The 20,401-nt window shown below is 41.3% G+C and overlaps 1 protein-coding gene across 1 annotated transcript; it reads left to right on the top strand.

Moving 5' to 3' along the window:
- Positions 1-543: 543 nt before the first annotated feature.
- MYCN (MYCN proto-oncogene, bHLH transcription factor) lies at positions 544-5,678 on the top strand. Its single transcript, XM_059468324.1, is given in 5 exon segments — positions 544-1,206; positions 2,109-2,388; positions 2,391-2,456; positions 2,458-2,914; positions 4,062-5,678. Coding segments are annotated over 4 exon segments (1,299 nt in total). The 5' UTR covers positions 544-1,206; positions 2,109-2,214; the 3' UTR covers positions 4,664-5,678.
- The last annotated feature ends 14,723 nt before the right edge of the window (positions 5,679-20,401 follow it).

Here is a 20,401-nt window from a genome sequence, read left to right as displayed (position 1 = left end):
GGTTGCGCCCGAGGTCGCAGCGGCGGGAGGTGAGGAGGAACCGCTCCGGAGGCGACGTTCCTGGGGGCCGGCGTGGCGCGGGGAGGGGCGGCACAGGGGGCAGGGACGGCCCCACGGCATCCGAACACCCTCCCGGAGGATAAAGAGCGAACGGGGCTTTTGGCGCCAAACGCGCGGCCCCGCCCTGCGCGCGTGGAGCGGGGGCGGGGCCGGCTCTCCCGCCATTCTCCCGCTGTTTCCCAGTGCTCCCTCCCAAGCGTGTCAGGGTTTTTTTTTTATTTTTTTTATTTTTTATTTTTTTTTTTTGTTTTTCTTTAACTTGGCTTTTTTTTTTTATGCCTTTTTGGGGGGTTAATAATATCCAGCTGCTTCAAAGGCAGGCAGTGACAGTCATCTGTCTGCGAGCAGAGGGTGGATGCGGAGGCCGGGGAGGCTGCGGGGGCCGGCGGGCGGGCGCGGAAAGTGCTATAGACACCATCAGCTGCTTTTTTTTCCCCTCTCCCCTTTCCCCCTCCACTCCTCCCCCTCGCACACCCACCACCATCACCACGGAGGTAAGAAGAGGAAGCTGCAGGTTCTGGGCTGCAGGACAAAACCCCAGTCAAATAAATCAATTCCCCATCGCGTTTTGAGTTGCCGAACTGGGAAGGATGGGGCGGGAAGGCGAGCGCAGGGGCAGAGCGGAGCCCGAACGGGGTTCTCACTGAGCATAAGAAAATCCTGGAGGATATTTGTGTTTTGGTTTGGAGCTGTCGCATTGAGATCGCCAGTGTTTTGTAGGTGCCTCTTTACTGCTTTGCATTTTAAACAGTTTAATGTATTTCCCGAGTAGAAAAATGCACAGTCCTGGAGGCGCTTAGGGGGCGGGGCGGGAGCGCAGCTGAGCCGAGCCGGGCGCGTTTCTCGGCGTTTCATCATAAGGCTTTTCATGGATTTTTTTTTTTCCCCTTTTTGGTCTCCGTCTCAGCGTCAGCTGTTGTGAACCCAGCAGAACGATTTCCTTCGCATTACCTTAACCGAGCTGAAGGGAGACGCTGACTCGATTTTTTGGACTTTGAGCATTTTTCTTTTTTTAATTTTTTTTTTTTTTAATGTCTGATGCAACGGAGCTCTCTCTCGGCAGAGGAATGGGGCTGTGGTTGACTGGCCGTGGGTAGTGAGTGGGGGTCCGGCCGCGGGAAGGGCAGCAGCGCGCACTCCTCGGAGGTGAGAGCTGGTGTGTGTGCAGGAGCTTTGCGTGCATGAAGTGGCCGAATGTGCGGAGTTGCTGTCCTTGCAACCTCGTTGTTGTAGGAAAAAGGGGGGAAAACTTCCCGTGCTTTCTTGGCAAATCAGGAGGCTTTGTTGGTGGCGCCGGGGTGGTTTTAATGCATTTTTGTGCGTGAGGTTATTACATAAGGTTGATAATTTCTGTTGCTGCTGGATTTCCCCTCCTCCCCCTCCCCCCTTGTGTTGTGTGCGGATTTCGCTGGCTCGCTTTGAGTGAATGAACTGGCGATTTGCGAAGTTGCAAAGAGCCCCTCCGCCCCTTTTTTTTTTTTTTTTTTTTTTTTTTTTTTTTTTTTTTTTTTTTGCATCTTTCTCCTCTCCCCTTTGCACTGTTCCGCAGTGACAAAAGGAGTAAACTTCCTCTACTTTTGCTGGCATATTAAGAAGCCTTTCTGGAGAGATTACGGTATCAAAGCCATGCATCTGTCTGCAGTTACTGTGCTGTTTTGAGCGTTTGAAGCGGTGTGGGGCGAGCAGGCGAGGGCTATGTACACAGGCTGTGCATCCCCGCCGGACTGTGCAGCCTGGGTCTGTGTCCCCACGGAGCGCCGGGGCAGGCTCTGCACGGGGGAGCACTACCTGAGCGCTTTGATTTCAGTATCTTGAGTCGGGAGGAGAAAGGTGTGTGAGATTTTTTTTTTTCCCTAAACTTTCTAAAGGCTCCTTCTTGCTTGCTATTTATGATGGGATTATTAATTTTTTTTCCTTCCATTAAGAGGAAGGGACTCACGTTCGTGTCTGTTTGTTCGTATTTTTAATTGTGATTTTGTTGTTTTGTTCTTTTTTTTTTTATTTTTTCTTTTTTTTTTCTTTTTTTCTTTTTTTTTTTTTTTTTTTAGTTTCAGGTCGTGGGAGAACCTCTCTTCTTCCTCTTGGTGGAAATATCGATAAAACCTGTGTTTGAAATTATTGCTTGACACAGGGATCAGCAAAAAGACACTCGTAATGCCAGGAATGGTCAGTAAAAACCCAGACCTCGAGTTTGACTCTTTGCAGCCTTGTTTCTACCCGGACGAAGATGACTTTTATTTGTGCGGGCCGGACTCCGCTCCCCCGGGCGAGGACATCTGGAAAAAGTTTGAGCTGTTGCCCACCCCTCCTCTGTCTCCCAGCCGGGCCGGGCTGCAGGAGCACCCTCCGGGAGGGGGCCCGGTGCCGTGGGGAGGAGCGGCTCTCTGGGGCTGCCGCCCCACCGACCCCGTGGACTGGGCATCGGAGCTGCTGCTGCTGCCGCCCGAGGCCGACCTGTGGGGCGGCATGGACGGAGGGGACTTCTTCGAGACGGGCCCCGGCGTGACGAACAATCTCAACTCCATCATCATCCAGGACTGCATGTGGAGCGGCTTCTCGGCGCGCGAGAAGCTGGAGCGGGCGGTGAGCGAGAAGCTGCAGAGCAAGGCGCCCGCCGCGCCGCCGCCGCCCCCGGGGGCCGCGGGCAGCCCCGCCAGCGCCCGCGCCGAGCTGGGCGGCGCCGTGCCCGAGTGCGTGGACCCGGCCGTGGTCTTCCCCTTCCCCGTCAACAAGCGGGAGGCGCCGGCGGCGGGCGGAGGGGCTGCGCGGGGCGGCCGCCCGCCGCGCCCCGCCGGGGACAGCCGGGCGAGCAGCAGCAGCAGCTCCTCCGGGGACGACACGCTCAGCGACTCGGGTAAGCGCTCCGGCCCCAGGGTGCGGAGGTGGGGACGGGGGTGGCGGTGCGGCCCCCGCCGGCAGCTCCGGGGGCGGGCGGGGCGCTGAGCCCGGCGCCGGGCGGGGCGCGGGGCGGCCGGCAGGCGGCAGCAGGCGCGGGGGCGGCGGGCACGGCCCGGGGGCGGCCCCCGCCCGCCCCTCGCCCTGTGCCGGCTGCGGCCGGCCCGGAGCCTTCACCGGGCAGTGGCTCCAGCCCGGAGGCGCTGCGCGGAGCTGGGCAGCCTCCGGCGCCCTGACAGTCTCCTGCCCCCGGGGGGCTCGGGGGGGTGGCAGTGCGGCTGCCACCGCCGCCCTGGGCACAGGTTTACGGGGGATGACCGTGTGCGCGTTCCCTTAGGCACCGTGCGGGCAGGCTGGAGCTAGACCCCGGAACCCTTAGAGCAGCGCTTGTACTGACAGAGCCTAAAATGCTTCAAACATGCTGTGTGTGTGTACGCAGAGAAGTCCCCTTGGGCTGAACCGCGGTTTGGCGTGTGTAGATGAGCTGGTCCCTGTGACCACCACTGCAAACTTGGTGATCCGTCCCGGGTTTCAGAGCCTGCTGTCCCTTTAATGTCTGGTTTGACAGCTTTGGGTGAGGAAGCACTTCCAACAGCTGTCTTCTTGGCAGTGCACCAAGCGCCGGCTTAAAGGGTCCCCGGCTGGAGCAGCTTCACCTTCTGCCTCAGAACAAACCCAGCGATTGTTTTGTTTTCCGGCTGCTTTTCTACCAAGCAGGGGCTGTGTTGTGGCTCTGTGCTTGCCTTTTGTGCCACAACTTGACGATTCCATTCAAACTACATACATTCTGTCTAAAAATTCTTTTCTGCCACTGTGATTATGTGGGTGGTAGCCCCATTTTGATTGAAAATTAGATGTGTTTAAAAAAACCCATCTCATCAAACTTACTAAGCTTTCAGACATCTCTGTTCTTTGCTGATTTGATGTGTATTACATACTTCTACAGATCTATATCTGACTGCAGATGGTGGGTGCACCCCGGTTTTGCCATCAGTTTCATTACTGCTTTTACTGGATATGTATTTTGTCAATAAATACCGATACTTGTAATCAAGGTATTTTCAGGGAGAATAATGTCTGTTTTATTTTCTGTCCTTTATTACCAGAAGATGATGAAGATGAGGAGGAAGAGGATGAAGAAGAAGAAATAGATGTTGTTACAGTGGAGAAAAGACGCTCCTCTACCAACAAGTCTGTTACCACCCTCACTATTACAGTGCGTCCTAAGAATACCACTTTTTCATCAGTCAGGACACAGCAGAATGGACTCATACTCAAGCGTTGTGCCCCAATTCACCAACAGCATAATTATGCCGCTCCTTCTCCATTTGTGGAGACTGAAGAGTCTCCACCACAGAAGAAGTTAAAAGTCGAGGTGCCCCGTCCAGTAAAACCCACGATCCAACCAAAGCTTAAGAGTTCGAGTCCTCGAAACTCTGATTCAGAGGACAGTGAACGTCGACGCAACCATAACATCCTGGAGCGTCAACGACGTAATGATCTACGGTCAAGTTTCCTCACTTTAAGGGACCATGTTCCAGAACTGGTTCAAAATGAGAAAGCTGCAAAAGTTGTGATCTTGAAAAAAGCCACTGAGTATGTTCATTCTCTTCAGGCAGAGGAGCAGAAGTTACTGCTAGAAAAGGAAAAATTGCAAGCCAGACAAGAACAATTACTAAAGAAAATAGATTACAAGCGGACTTGCTAAACTTTTTTTTTTGTTTTGGTTTTTTTCTGGCTGATCAGGACAGTCATTGCCACTTTGCACATTTTTGATTCTTTATAAAAAAATTGTGTTTTTTGACGTTAAGAATGTTGGTTTTAATTTCAATCCAGTCCCTGAATTAATCGACAGACTGCATTATCCGGGTACAGAGCAAATGATTTTTCTTGCAAGGAGTTTATTGCAAGACTACCAAACAACAATGGACTGCCTTTGTTTTTTCTCCTTAAGAACTGTAGATGGTGGGGATTTTTTTTTTAAGTGTTGTGAGCATTTGGAGCTGCTGATGACATCTAGTTGAGTTTTAAAATGTTCATTCCTAAGTTTTATGGTGCTTATGTTCTAACAGATGTTACTTTAGGGGTTGGCATTTTGTGCCCCTGTGGGAATTTCTGTAAATACCATCTACACACTTGCCTTTTGTACATGTCTTGGGTTATGAGAGGTGGCTTTTGCTGCCAGTATTAGACTGGAAGTTCATACCTAAGTACTGTAATACCTCAATGTTTGAGGAGCATGTTTTTGTATACAAATATATTGTTAATCTCTGTTATGTACTGTACTAATTCTTACATTGCCTGTATACTTTAGTATGATGCTGATACATAACTAAATTTGATACTTATATTTTCGTATGAAAATGAGTTGTGAAAGTTTTGAGTAGATATTACTTTATCACTTTTTTGAACTAAGAAACTTTTGTAAAGAAATTTACTATATATGCCTTTTCCTAGCCTGTTTCTTCCAGTTAATGTATTTGTTAATGTTTGGTGCATAGAACTGGGTAACTGCAAAGTTCTGTGTTTAATTTCTTCCAATGATGTACATTTAGTGCTGCGTCTTATAGCACTTTGAAATACCTCATGTTTATGAAATAAATAGCAATTACATGATGTGCCATTTACTATTTTTCTTTTAAATAAAATCTTTAACTGCAGTATTGATGAAATACAAAAAGCATGGTCCCATACCCTTGGCACTTCAACTGTCAGACTGTAGGTGACACTACAAAGGTCAGCTGGGCAGGACATTTCTGTTTCTGGTTAAATAATAATTGTAGTAAGAAATATGTTCCTGTTATTTCATACTTGTCTTGTCAGGATTATCCCAGGGGAACAGATTTACCACACTAATGGAATGATTCCTGTGTCTTCCAAAGACTCCTCAAATATCTACTGGGCCCAGAGAATTGTGAGGGATCACAAACATGGCTAGCAAACTTATGCTAAGGGATTGGCCTCTGTGGCACACTGGTGAAGTAAATGATGGAGGCAGACTTGCCAAGGCATAGGAAATTAAATATTGTAATAAACAAAGATCTTAACTTGGCTGCAGTTCTTTGCATTAGGAAAGCCTCAAAGCTGTCCATCATTGCACTGGAGAATTAATGTTCTTGTTTGTAGCTGAAGGTCCTGTTTGTTACTGCATTAGTTAGTACAACTGAAAATACCGGGGAAGATGCAGGGCCATGAAGTGTATATCAGATAAAGATGGAACTTGGTTGTCTCTCGAGCTGACTTTTGGTATGACAGGAATAAGACACTTTATGCAATCTGTTTGGTCATTGTATTAAAGACCATGAGACCAGGTGTTTTATTTTATAGTCTCTACAGGTATTTTTGACACAGGTATTTTTCTCACACTGAATCTGAAAAAGAGAAGGTAGGAATTAATGACCAAATGGCTAGAACTTTCCAGATCCACTTGCAAGAAGCTCACCTGTCACATCTGCCCCTGCTTTAGCCAGGAAGGAAGTAGCTTGTCTATTGATGGAGGTACAGAAATCCTGTATTTCCTATGAGGTAACAGGAAGAGCAGTGTGGGGGCAAACACCCCCCACTTAATGGATGTGCCGTATGTGTGTCCCTACAGGTTGTTGATGCACTCATAACCTATGTGCTCTTGGGGCCCAGGCAGCTTCTGTACCATGACCACCAAGAATTGTACATGATCAGTGCAGTAAATCCAGATCTTCAACAGGGGTAAATTGGTGTAACACTGTGGATTCAGCTAGGCCTACACAAGCATTTGAAGAACTGGGCTGAGTAGAGTTAAGATCTAAATTCAGACCCAACCATAGTTGTTCCATATATAGAATCTTTGTTTTGATTCCCTTGACATGCTTCTTCCACTTTCCAGCTACGGCGATAAAACAGTAGACAAAGACAATTGGTGTGAACAATTACAGCGTACATTTAGTTTTACTAGCTAAAACAATTTTTAGCCCCTTTTTTTTAGCAATTTCTGTTGAACTCCTGTTGCACTGTTTTCAAACAAGGTATGCATCAAATGAGTATTCTTGAGGACGTAAAGTCCCTTCCCATTCTCCTTCTCCTTTCCTTTCTTCACACTCGTGGAGAACTTTGGTCCAAATCCTCCGCTTAGAGTGAACTCTGGGTCAGATCAGGTTGCTCAGGGTCATGCAACCAAGGCTTGAATATCTTAAAGGATTGAGATTCCACAGCCTCTTTGGACAACACGTGTTTTTTGCCTACCACGACTGATACAAATTTTTGTACTACCTGAAATTTTCCTGTTTGCAATCCTTGTCCATTGCCTCCTGTTGAACCTCCTGGAAGGGTCTAGTTGCACCTTGTCTGTAACCTCCCAGTAGGGAGTTGAAGACAGCAATTTCTCTTCTTGAGATAACCCAGTTCTGTCTTGTGGTAACTAAGCATTTAGAGTATAATAAAGGCATCAAATACTCAGATTTGTTTGGCTATTCAACACAAATCCCAGCTGAAAGCCTCTATTTCTCACTATAAATGTGGGAGTTTTGGTCTGATTCTTTAGAATTCAGTGATAAACGTCTATCTGATGTCTGTGAAGACACAATCTAGTGCCATAATGTTCCCATACACTGTACCATTTGCCTGCTTCTCTGTGCTGCACTAGCAGTACTTTAGCATTGTCTTTTTTTTTTTGCTTTTTCTTTTTTAAAATAAGGAGTTTGTTTTCATATCATCACTGTAGGGATTAAGTTGTCAAGGTCAAATATTTCTGGTAAAAAAATCTCAGTTGTAGGATGTTAATAAAGTTACAGTTGTTAACTAGAAGATTTCTTTTGTAGTTACATGATAAAAAGAATTGAGAGTTGAAGGAAAGACAGCTTTTGAAAAGAAGTGAGCAATTAATTGTGTAATATTTTCTGGAGAATCAGTACAGTAGCCAGAAGGCTGCATAGAGAAGGACATAGGATCATACCTGCAGCCATTACAAAAGATCCTTTTGCAAGTGTATCTAGAGTGGGGAGTCCATAAGGACTCAGTCAAATAATTAATTGAGACATTATTGCCTTTTGGTTTTTTTTAAATACATACCTATATTTGCATAACAAATGCAAAAATATCTGTCTGGAGAATCATATGTGGGAAGTACCTAACAGCTGCTTATTACAAAGCAGATATTGCTGATTCCTGAAAGGAGAACTGAATTAAGTTGATCTCAGCCTTATTGGAGCTGCTATAAAATTCCCAAGTTCCTTTTCATACGAGAGAATTTGATGATAGTTTTCTCCAAAATCACATATCCCAGAGGATGCTCTCCTTCCCTCCTTCTGTTTATTTTCTTAAAAATACCACTAAGAACACAAGGGACTTGTAACACTGAAATTAAATGATTCCTCCATAAATTAGTAGAAGTGAAACACCAGTGGGAGACCTTAAAAAGGTGAAATGTGTTAATGGTGTCATTACCACTCGGTCACCTGTTGCCATGAGTGCTAAAGAAAGTGCATTTCTCAAACCCTGAGCTGCTGTTATAGCAACTTATCACCAGGTCTTGGCAGGACTCCTTGAGAGATCCTGAAATATATAATTTACAGTTTGCTCCTGGGAAGTATACTGATAAACCAAGCTAAAATAAAATTACTTCAAATGGGTGACATTCTTAAGCTTGAATTTCCTGGCTTCTGGCTGGTTTATATCAGAAGATGTAATTTGATTTAGAATATTAATTTTGAGATAATTAGTGAATTTTTAATGTACAATTGCCAAATGCTATATGATCTGTACCTGGGTTACTTTCTTCTCCTTGTGTCAATCTCCCATTTCCCATTTCCCTTTTCCCTTCCCTTCTCTTTTTCTCAGGAACACAAAGCCATCAAACTTAAAGGGACTTGAGCACAGCACACAAAGCTTTTGAATTAAGCAGGGATGTCAGTAGAAACAGGAGATACACAACACTTCCAGAAATCTCAGAGGAAAGCAGTGGTGCAAAACGCGGAACAGAAGCTGATTGTGGAGCCAACATGGTGAGTTTTGCCTCAGCACTTCTGGCTGCTCCTGGAGCACTGACAAGCCTGAATTCAGAGGCCTTGGTCTGTTCCAAGACAAGCTTTCACTATTGCTGAACTACCTGTCCAATTTGCTGCCCTACAGTAGTTTTTTGCTGCCTATCTGCTTTTACTGACCCTGCAATGAAGCTTGGCCACCGTAAACCAGATGCTTTGCTGCTGGGTTGTATGATGTGATAATTCCTGCTGCCTGCAGATCTTGGGTTCTCATCCAGCTTTGTGCCCTTACTGGCCAGATCCTTCTCTTGATGAGATTTTGATATTTTTGCAAAACCGTCAACTTGGAGAAGGTAAAATGAACTTTTGATGTCTGAACCATGGAGGTTCCTTATATATGTGCTGGGTGAATAGATTAACATACATGCTGTGTGCACACAAGGGATTCCATAAGTGTTGATCCATGAGCCCTGCTAAATAAAGCCTAGTGTATATTTTAACTGAGTAAGTTACAAGGCTGTCCACTTGGCCCTTTGAAGAAAAAGCAAACAAAGACATTTTGTTTCCCGTATTTATGATCACAGTATGACACACCTAAATAATGCAGAAATTAAAAATAAGCATCTACAGTGTAATCATAAATAATGGCAAGTATTTTTTAACTCCATGGTGAAATGGAGGGGTGTGTAGACTTATCAGACTTAAAATTTATCACACTTCTAAGTGAATTATGACCTATTTGTTGCGGATCTCTGAATTGTTGCATTTTGTATGCATGATCATTGTTAGGCTCCATATATGCTATTATGGCTGCTCTGTTTGTGAGCTATGTCATTTGCCATCATATAGTGTTTTCATCTGACATTATTTAGATAAGTGGAGACATTTTCATTTTATGATAAAATAAGATTATTTAATTTTTCTTATTCTGTGCTCCCAATTTCTCAAAGTTATTTGTCTGCTTTAAGTGTTTACTGCTTTCTCTCTGCTTTCTGTCTTCTGTACTGCATGCATTTAGGGAGAGGAACTCTCTTCCATGTTATCTCTCTGAAGCTGAGTTAGATTGTCCTGTGAGTGGCTGTATCAATCATAATAACTACAGCAAGAGTCCTGTTGTCTAACAGCTACATATAGCTTAGTTTTATATTAGGGGTAGGATGAGTCATGCTGTCTACATCTGTCTAGTTTCACCCTCTAATCTACAAGCTTTACAAGCATTACAGAGTTTTAAGCAACTAGCTGCTTAGCTTCCTAATTCTCCTTATGTAGTCAGCAGAGAGACGCAGGCTCTTCCCAGAGCACAGTCCAGAGCATCTGCACTGGGCTTTACCTGGAACAGGCCCAAGCACTGCTCTGTACCTTGAGGAAAGAGTGATTACAGCATGCAAGGGGTGATTACGGGAACTGGGCTAAGGGCTGCTTCATTGCTGCTGGGTAACCAGGTTACTTGATCTCTTGCTGATCTTACTTACCATATGAAATTTAAAGCATTGATTTGGAGAAAACTGCAGGCTAATAGATGCTTTATTTAGAATAAAACATTGTATGAATGTAGGATAGTTAATTTAATCGGCATAGTTGGTTTATTTGCAATTAAATAAAATATTTCAATGGCACTTATCTCCATTTCACTTCCTAACACCATCAAAAATAAATACATAGTGTTTTAGTGTTCAATGATTTCACTTCCTCACAGAACAAATCAGTGTAATTAGAATATTATTTGGATGGATATTTTTAGTATCTGTATACAAATAGATTTTTCTTCTGCAATACATGGCAATTACATTTAGGCAAAATCTTGCTTCTTCAGTATGATATAGACTTAATAAAAAGTACATTGCAATTAATATTGTAACAAATTTAATTCCAACATCTAATTAATATTGCAGTTCGTGGTGTAGGAGATGAAGGAACTATCTAATATCATACACAGATCCAATGTTGTCTAGTACCTCAGAATCCTCAGAAAACATTTTTAAAACCACTTAGAAAATTTCTTCTTTTAAATTCCTCATATCAATGTTAAAATATCCCTGAAATATTGTTATGAATTTGTTTTTTAATATAGAAATTATTTGTGTCTTATAATATTGTCATTAGATTTGGCACTCTATTCTTTTTGAAGCAATTTGGCACTTTATTTGTTTTGAAGCAAATGTTCAGAAAGGAACAATGTCACAGAAAGGAAATCACACTATTTCAGTGCTCAGTCACCCTCAGAATTTGGTCCTATAGAGCTAGAAGATAGTATTTAGATACTAAATCATGTGCTGAAATGAGAATGGTGACATGTAACAACCTCTCCCTGGAAATTATTTTTTTTTAATTTTTAAATAGATAATTAAATAGCATGCTTCATATTTCTCCTCTACAAATATGGAGCAAGTGCGGTTGATACTCTTAGAATTGCATATCCTCTTAATTAAGAGTTGTATAATTCTTCATAAGAGAAAATCTAAAAGGAAAGCAAACATACTTCATTTTATCTCAAAACCTGGTCATCAAAAATGTACTGTAAACTGTGGTTCTGAGGGCTTCTTATTTCTCATTTTCTCCTACAATCATTAGTTTTGGTCATGGTTCCAAGGCAACATTTGTGAGTCACATCCTCAATAATTATGATTACAAATATTTCTCATTTCATTTGCTTCAGGCCAGACAAGCCTAGGTAAACCACAGTCCCAATGTATTATTTCTCAGGTGTACAAGAGAAATAACACAATCTTCAGGTTGTGAAGTGCTGTGTTGTGAAGCCATGTCTTTATGAACACTTCCTTCAAACATGTGCTGCTAATGAAGCTATGTTATGATTTCAATAATTTCAATAATTTTTATTATCTTCAGCCTTTAAACATTCTTATGCTGATCTGATTCATTACTTCACTTTTCTTTTTAGCTAAGTAGCCCTGCAGGAGGCAAGGGGGATTCATCTGACCAGATATCAACTCCTTTTAGCCAATAAAGAAAACAGGTCTTTTTAGTGCACAATTAATTTTACTGTTAAGTGGCTATTTAAAATGACACAAATTAATCTCCCCCTGGAAGTGCTCATTTTGGTGTGGACTGTGGAGAGATCTTGGAGGACCAGATACAGGAACCAACATTGCAGATGTCTAATGTGGGGTTTGCTTTAAAATACCTAAATTTGGATGTCTGTAGAAATCTAACTGAAATCTTGATATCTAGGTGCTGTTACAGTCAGTGAAGTCTGCATAAGGATTCAGTGTGGATGTTTGTTTTAGGGTGAATTGGATTAATTCTTGAGGTTCTGTTCTCTGTAGTGATCAGCTCTCCAATACCTATAAAAGGCACTCCAGGTACAGAGTGAAATACAAACACCTATACACCTAAATTCAGTGCCTTAAACTACAAGCTGAGTCCAAATACTCCTGTCTTTCTTTCATTTCATTTACAAATTTTAAAAGTTTTGCTCGAACTAGTCGAGTAATCTTAAACCCAGTTCTGTCTAGTTCATTTTTTCTGCAACACTGAATATCCTTTTTGCTTTGGTTGTCTATTATAGTACCTCCATATCTTTAGCATCTTTGGATTTCTTTCATCCTCTCACAAGCCCTGTTTATCACCAATATATAGCAATATTCATCAGTGCCAGAAAATTGCTTGCATTACTGATAAAATTCCCTAAAACAGCTCTCACGTTACCATATTGCATGGTGGGCAGGACCTTATTTTCTCCTTCTCACACCTACACAAAGCTCATTTACAGGGCATGTTGATACATTTCAGATGGTGATATACTGACAACATTTTAAATTAAATTAAATGATAGCACATATCACTTTTTTTTTTCTTTAATTAAAAAAACCAAACAAACATGACAGGAGAAAAACCAGAAAGTAGATGAACATTTAGAAAAATCACCAGTAACTTTTATATGAATGTTTTTTATGGGATCTCTGATAGTTTGAACTATTTCAGTGTTTGTTTCCCTTTTCTTGTTTCTACAACCTTACTCCAGTAGTTTTTATATTTCTTTGCTCCTTTAAAAAAATAATTTCTTTTCACAGCTTCTGTGGTCTTCAATAACTATTCCATATTTCCCTATGCCTATTCCTCCTTTCATTCAAACACTTAAATGAGTCACACCTTTTTTCATGCTTTACAGTCTCACCTCTCCTACTAGTCCCAAATATGTCTCAATGTAATTTTTTTATTTAACTCTAAAATACAGATTCCCATTCTGTGAACACTTGCTGGATGGATATAAGTCTGTTGACTTCAGTAGGAGTTTATAAATTAAGAAGTCGAGACCTTCCAAAACCTTTAAATGAAAATTGTAGGTATGCCAAGTTAAATTGTGCTGTATTTTAAATTCTTTCTTAAATGCCATTGATTCCCAAGGTACTACCCTGCTTTTCCCATTCACTACTAACCTAGAAGGAGTTAAGTTACCATGAACTGCTTTGATATAGAAAATCATAGATTTCTTTTCTGCTTCTGGTGTTGACAATATGCAATAAGCTGGAAGCCTCAGTTATGTGACCATGAGTGAAAATAAATATCTATTAGAAGTAGTGAAGAGGAAGGCACTTGGCCATCCATCCTACTGGAAATGTTAAAAATCCACATTTAAAACCCCCATTTAATGGGTTTTTTCACTGTTCATAACAAAATTGTATAAAAAGAAAACAAATATTGGATGGTTAGTTTATTTCTTATCATAACTCCTTAATTTTGAAATTTCAGGAATCAGTCTAGTAGGAAGTGTCAGCGAGCAAATGAATACTTTCTATACTGATCTGTGCCAGTGTACAGCTGTGCAAGAATGCCTTTGGTCTAGAGTGTGTGCATTATCATTTCCACTCCAGACAGGAGACCCAGGCTCACTTCACAAGAAAAGTCCTTTCTTTTTTGTTCATTGGCTGGGGAATAATGGCCCAAGGGATTTTATTTGTGCATTTGTTCTGGTTGCCCAGAAAACTGTGTGCTCTAAAGCAGGGTAGCACCTTGGGAATCAATGGCATTTAGGACAGATTATGTCAGCTGAGGAGCTGGAGTTGAAATAAATTGAGAAACTTGATTGCAGCTGTGCCACTCTATATCTGTAAAAGTATTAGAAGACCATCAATGTTTTATTGTGACTGCATGTAGATATGATTTTAAGGCCTTAAACTGCCTTAGTCAAGATCTTAGTTTAAAAAATTGTTGTTAAACATCTTTGCCCAAAATATTTTTGTATTTGATATACCAAAAGTGTCACCTACATTTCAGCAAATATGCACTGTGATTAAAGGGTATAATCTCTCAAGAGAGTTTTATAATAATTTTAATTACCCTGGTCTTAATAAAAAGACTTAAGGGATTTAATAAAAGGGCATTAAGAGATTGCCAAAGGGTTAAACATATATATTTTTATAAGAAAAATTGTAAAGCCTCTGTGACTTTGAGATGGGAAGGTGGAAAGACTTAGTGGGAAAAGAGGAGGAGGTGAGCAAAAGTCAAGATGAGGATTAGTGTCAATTAAACTTTCCTTTGAACCTCCTAACTTGCATATGCAGAACCTGACACAGCTGAAAATATTTGCAATTTCCTGGGCCACACAGACCATAGAGATTGCTGTAGAGCTCACTGACCCACTGAAAGGAGGGGAAAGAAAGGTATAAACTCAGCCAATTTCTTCTAGCTCAGTGCTAAGACATTTTAGGTCTCGTCCAGGGGAGAAGATCTGAGTGAATAAGGGAATTTTGAGAGACAGTATATTAATTTCTCAGGCCCCAAATATTTTGTTTGGTTTTGATCGACCTTAGATCAAAACTAAACAAATTCTCTGCTCTAATCATCTTCTCTGCTCTTAAGTTTCAGGTTAGCATAGAATTCAGTGTTTTTCTAATCTTCTAGGGTATAATAAACGTAATAAGAGATGAGAAGATGAAAGTGAACCAACAACCTCCAGACAGGAAATTCTATAGCTCTTACAAAACAAGGCAAAATCCAACATGCAGACACCTAGAACATCACTTCACTTATACTGAATTAAACCTCAAGCCTTATCCAGAGAGATAAGGTGGTGATCTAAATGTAGATACCCGAACATAAACCAGCACAAGCTCTCTTGAAGGTTTTGTTGGCTGGAAATAAAATGAGTTGCTTAGATTTTCCAGTTGGGGTTAGCACACATTTCTAATGTGTTTTCCATTTCCTAACACTACAGTCTTTCAGTGCTGGGATAAATCTTTTCTCCTGGTTGCAGGCATTCCTGTAAGCCTCGGGGATAGACATTCTGCACAAGGAAGCACAGAGGAGTGCCTTGGGGCTTATAAAGCCTATTTTCCTCTGTATGGAATTCTGGATAGGAACAGACTTCTTGAGCAATTTCATACAGCCATGTACACAGTCCACATCCAGTAACCCTTCTCCCTCTGTCCCCAGAGACTACACCTCCCATGTGGAGAGAAACCTTGGTGTCAGCATTCAGAAATGAAGATTAAAACACAAGAATGCAAGAGAAGCAACTCTATGCCCACCTTTATCAATGAAAGTACCACTAAAGCTTCAGATAATTGTGGCAGTGTAACATTATTCAAAAAAAACCTAACAATTCCATCACCTGTTCTATAACTGTGTATATCTCTGTTTTCTTACTTCCCACCTCTTTATTTGTGAGTGAAAGCTACAGAAATGTGGCCAGAGGCACTCAGCTCCTCCTATATTCTGTAAAATGCATGGGGATGTTCTTTAAGTCTACACTAAACAAATAATAAGTTTGAGAAAGACATTATCTCTAGCATGAAGGCATGAGAAGAGCTGAAAAAGTATGTATGTTTAGCTCATGCTCTGTTCATTGATTAAAGCATAATTGTTTCCTTATTTTTTTGAGATGTGCTGAAAATGCAAAGCAATAGCCATTTTAAAATTATTTTTGGCAAGCAGTGACTTGAGATGGCAAGAAAAATGGAGCAGCAGAAAAACTTGTATATTTTAGATAAGTGGTATGCTTAACTAGCTCTTGTAGCAGAAATAATATAAAATGGAATTTTGAGAATTTTGAGCAGGTCCATGCAACCACACTAGCTTTGTTCTGAATTCCACAAGGTTGTAATTCAAACAAACACTACCAAGCAAAATGTATGTATTATTCTGTTAATGAATGAAACCTAGAGGGTTTTAATGCTTCTGTGGAAAGAAATTGATTCACTGCAGACTAATTTGAGGTGTTTCTGCTCTTGGCAGAAACAAACATGCAAACAAATAAATTCCTAGGCATCTAACCTGCAAAACAAAGCAGTTTGTTTGTTTGCTTGCTTGCTTGCTTTTTATGCTGGGAGCTTCTCATAAATAGGTAAGCCAGATTTTGATTTTTCTTTTCCTTTGGCTAAGAGTCAAGAGCCTTTACAGTGGAAATATAACATATGAATTGTAAACCTTCTGAGGAAGGAACTGTGTTTCCCTTTATTGTGGACGGCAGTCAGCTCTACTTAGTTTGCATGTCTCTGAAAAGGTCCTCCATGTCTGTATAAATTGCAAAAACACATTAAAAACTCAGTCATATCCACACATGGACAGGTTACAGCAGTGGGGGCCTTCTGCACTGTTAGCATGTCATATGGGCTATCTCCAGTGCCCTTGTCTGTCTTGGCTGCTGACTGAAGACAGGGCTGTGCTCTGTGCCAGGGCCCATCTAACTGTTGGCTGGTGTGGTTCCACCCTCCCTGGCAGTCAGGAGTCAGATTGGTTTAAATTGCTGTGCAACCACAGCTTAAATTATCCTACCTGGGTTAGGTAACTCAGGTTGAGAACACACCTTCCTTTGTGGTATGTTCCAGCATGACTTTCATGTTGGTTTTATGTTTCCCACTAAACCAGAGATTGGTATGGAAAGTGAATGTACTCAGAGGAACACTACTAAGTTCCACCAGAGATTTAGCCTTTGGCTACAACAGGCACAACCCTAAGTCCTGAGAAAATTCCATATACTCCCTGTGACTCATTTCTGCATACCTTGCCCAGGCAAAGCTTCCACTTAATAGGATATTTCTAAAAAGGGCTAGACTAGCAGTTACACAGGATATAGCCATCAGATTGTCAGATCAAGTAAAGTCATTTGGCTTTGGGGGTGAGTCAGGGGGTACACGGTGTTTTCATAGTATATGCAGTGGAAAATGTCCCTTGTAACATTATTAGGGTTTAAAAAAGAGGTGTGCAAAAATGCATGGGACTTACTTTTAAGGTTTTTCACCATTCTTGTCCTGTTTTGTATAAAGCATTTAAGCCCATGCTGTTTGTTAAATACCTAGGCACTACTATGAACTTAAATTTCATTTCATTACATTTAAGCACATGCTTAAATGATTTGCTAGACCTAATCCAAAATGCTTGCTGAATCAAACTGAAATACAGCTATATCTGTTCTTCCTCCTTAAACAAACAAGCACTAAATGAAATACAATAAAATAACATTCCCAGAGAAATCCTTTGCCAGAAAGAACTGCTGCATTGTTGTGTCAGTAATTTGCCTAATTTTAGTATCTGCACTGTTCCTACAAGTGTAATGCAGCAGTTATTAGGTAAACATTATAATTTTATCCTCATGTTATACTGGGCATAGTTTTGTAGAGGAAGAAAGTAAAATGTAAAAGGAAAGGGAAAAAGTAAGAAAACAAAAGCGGGAAATGTCATTCCAAATTGCTCGAGTCAAGCTAATGAATGATATTGCAATTTTAACAGCAGCAGTGGAATCTTGAAAAAAATCTGGATTCACTTCCTTCAGCGCACGATGTGCAATCCAGGACATGCTAAGCAAGACTCAGCTCACAGAGGTACAGATGCTCCATCAGGGCTAGTGACTTAATGTCTATTTCTAGCTGTGAAATGAGAATAATGTCTATTTCTAAACTGTAAAATGAGAATAATGTTTGTTATTAGACACTACAAGGGAAATGTGTTTTTTTCAAACATGCTGAAAAAAATCCCATTTCCTATTCTAAATAGAACTTTGTATATTTGGGTTTTTTTTGTGCTTTGTTATTAGGAACAGTACATGTAAAGTATTGATGAATGAACCAAGGTAAGAGAGTAGAAAGACTGTAGAAGGAATAACAATTGAATAATAAAAACAAAAAACCAAATACCTGTGAACTGTCCAGTGAAACAGCAAGAATATTTTCTACTTTACTGGACTGTGAATAAGGACCTAAATTGCAGTGAGCTCTTTCTTTGGGGAAGGCAGTTTTACTTTCTTTCTCCACCTAAATGAACAATGCAGTGCAGGGTTTACCAAAAATTTTTATGTGTACATGGCCCCACCCAAGCAGAGCAACATTTTTAGGGTCTTTCACATTAGGCTTTAGTAAATCTGTGATGTTCTACTGTCTGCATGAGAGTCATAAGTATTTTCCATGGGTAAGCTTCCTTGCTATTTTGGACCGCCAAATGCTCCGTATGTTCTGCTCCCTGCTGCACTGAGGTGGACAGGTAAGGTAGAAGCACCAAGTGATTTGTGGAGAGTTATTGAAGAATAAAATATCATGGCTTCAAAGTAGAAGCTTTTTCTTCCCAATCCTGTGCCCAAACTTTCTCTCCTCCTATGTTGTTTTCCTACCCAAGTTTCTTTCAAGGAAACAAAATAGCTTTAGAAACCTTCCTCAGACTATGACCCATCCTGAATTTTCTGCACTATACATGTGAGCTTTCCAGTAGTCTCTTGAGTTGTTTAGCAGAGATGTGAAATCCAAATGTAATTCCGTGGACTCAGTCCTGGACACAACAGTCTTCTTGTCTAGGTGCAGAGATGTATGATTGGGCCTTGACAGAATGGTTTGGTTTATACATTTTCAGAAATGCAAGATTTTTTTGTTTGCTTTGAAATTCTTAATCCTATTTCTTTTTTCTTTATCTTGGCATTATTGTTATTGTACTATAAAAAATTAGACCTGCAGAAATTAAGAATGTGATCAGAAAAATTAAACAGGGAAAGACCAGCTAAGCCTGTCCCAGTTCCCACCAAAGGCCTATTGATTTATGCTTTGGATCTGTCAGATTATGTATGAGCTAGCAAGGGAAAGAGGCCCAGGGCACTGGTGGTGCCAGCGGCCTGTGATTGTCCCCTCAGTTACATGGAGAGCATGTATCCTGGCAGGGCTTTGATGGTACAGTGGTCTGGGACAGCTGGGGGTCAGCATGGCATGGAGAGCACTCCCAGGAAGGAGGCTGGATGTGGCCACCCTGTGCTGGAAGGTAAGGGGATGTAGCTGCATCAGTGCAACCAGCTGTGCATAACCACACATGAAACACCATGCCAGGCTAGTTTTGGATTTACATCCAGAGATGGCCCACTGAAATTACTGTAATAAATATTACAAATAATTTTTCATGCCATAATGGACAAAGGGTCTTTCAATTTCAGTTTTTAAGATACTTTTACAGCAACCAGACCCACCCAAATTTAGAAGTCTTCTAACAGAGCTTTTGTTTTTATAACAACTTAATTAATTGCAGCCCATACTCATACACGGTGCCAAGAAGAGTTTTTCCAAAGTCAAAGGATGTTTCCTGTGGTCCTGGCATTTGGACATTTACTAGTTCCAACTGATATAAAGAGCTAGGTATGAAATCCAGCATCCAGTTTTGCCTTTCAGCTCTGTTTCTCGTCCCTACACTGCTCTGGAACTGTCTTCCTCATTACTTTTGGTTCTTCTATGCAAAGGGAATGCAGGCAGAGAAGGCTGTATCAGTTTACCCACTTCCTTTCCTTTTTCTTAGAATTAGGTCTGGGATACAAAATGCACATATAAGCAATTAATTACTTGCTCAATTGAAAGATTCTCTGTGGTGACATGGTATGTCTTATTTAGAACCTCTTTCTGCACATAGTGAACTTTCTTCAGTTCAGAACATTCCAAAGAACTTCACTGTATTTTATAAATCATGATCATAATAAATATTAATTGCACATATATTATATCAAACTCAAAGGCTCTAGTTCTCATTTGTATCTCCATAGGACCACATATGACACATTACCAATAGAGATGACATACCTGGCACTTAGAGATATTTTCTTAATTACTTCCCCCCATGCCTTTGGGTATGCTCATGTCATTTTACACACATACATACATACACACACTCCTGCAGAAAAAGAGTAGACAATTCCATATGGTCCTTTATCATCAGACAAGGGCATTTGTACTTCATGACACACAATTCCTTTAGAGACACTTGGTAAGTCAATATAATTATACAAGGACACAGATTTCCGCTGGGGAACCAATTCCCGAGAGGTTTTGAGGAAAGCATGAATGTTTCTTGGCTGTGTAATAAGAACCAATTGCTCCTAAAAATTGTGAGATATTCAACAGAGACCTTGTACAAGAAGAGACATTGGTCCCAAAGGGATAATTTTGCATGGAGAAAGGGCTGTGTTGTAAGAATCTGTGTTTTCTGAAGATTCTGCAGCTGATAGGGGGCAGAAGACATGACTGTATTCCAAGAAAGCACTGCTTTTCCCTATAAAGGTTCCCCAAATCTGG

This window comes from Ammospiza nelsoni, chromosome 3, assembly GCF_027579445.1.
Source record: "Ammospiza nelsoni isolate bAmmNel1 chromosome 3, bAmmNel1.pri, whole genome shotgun sequence".
Taxonomy (NCBI): domain Eukaryota; kingdom Metazoa; phylum Chordata; class Aves; order Passeriformes; family Passerellidae; genus Ammospiza; species Ammospiza nelsoni.
Note: the sequence above shows the minus strand (reverse complement) of the source record. Positions and strands in the feature narration are given on the sequence as shown.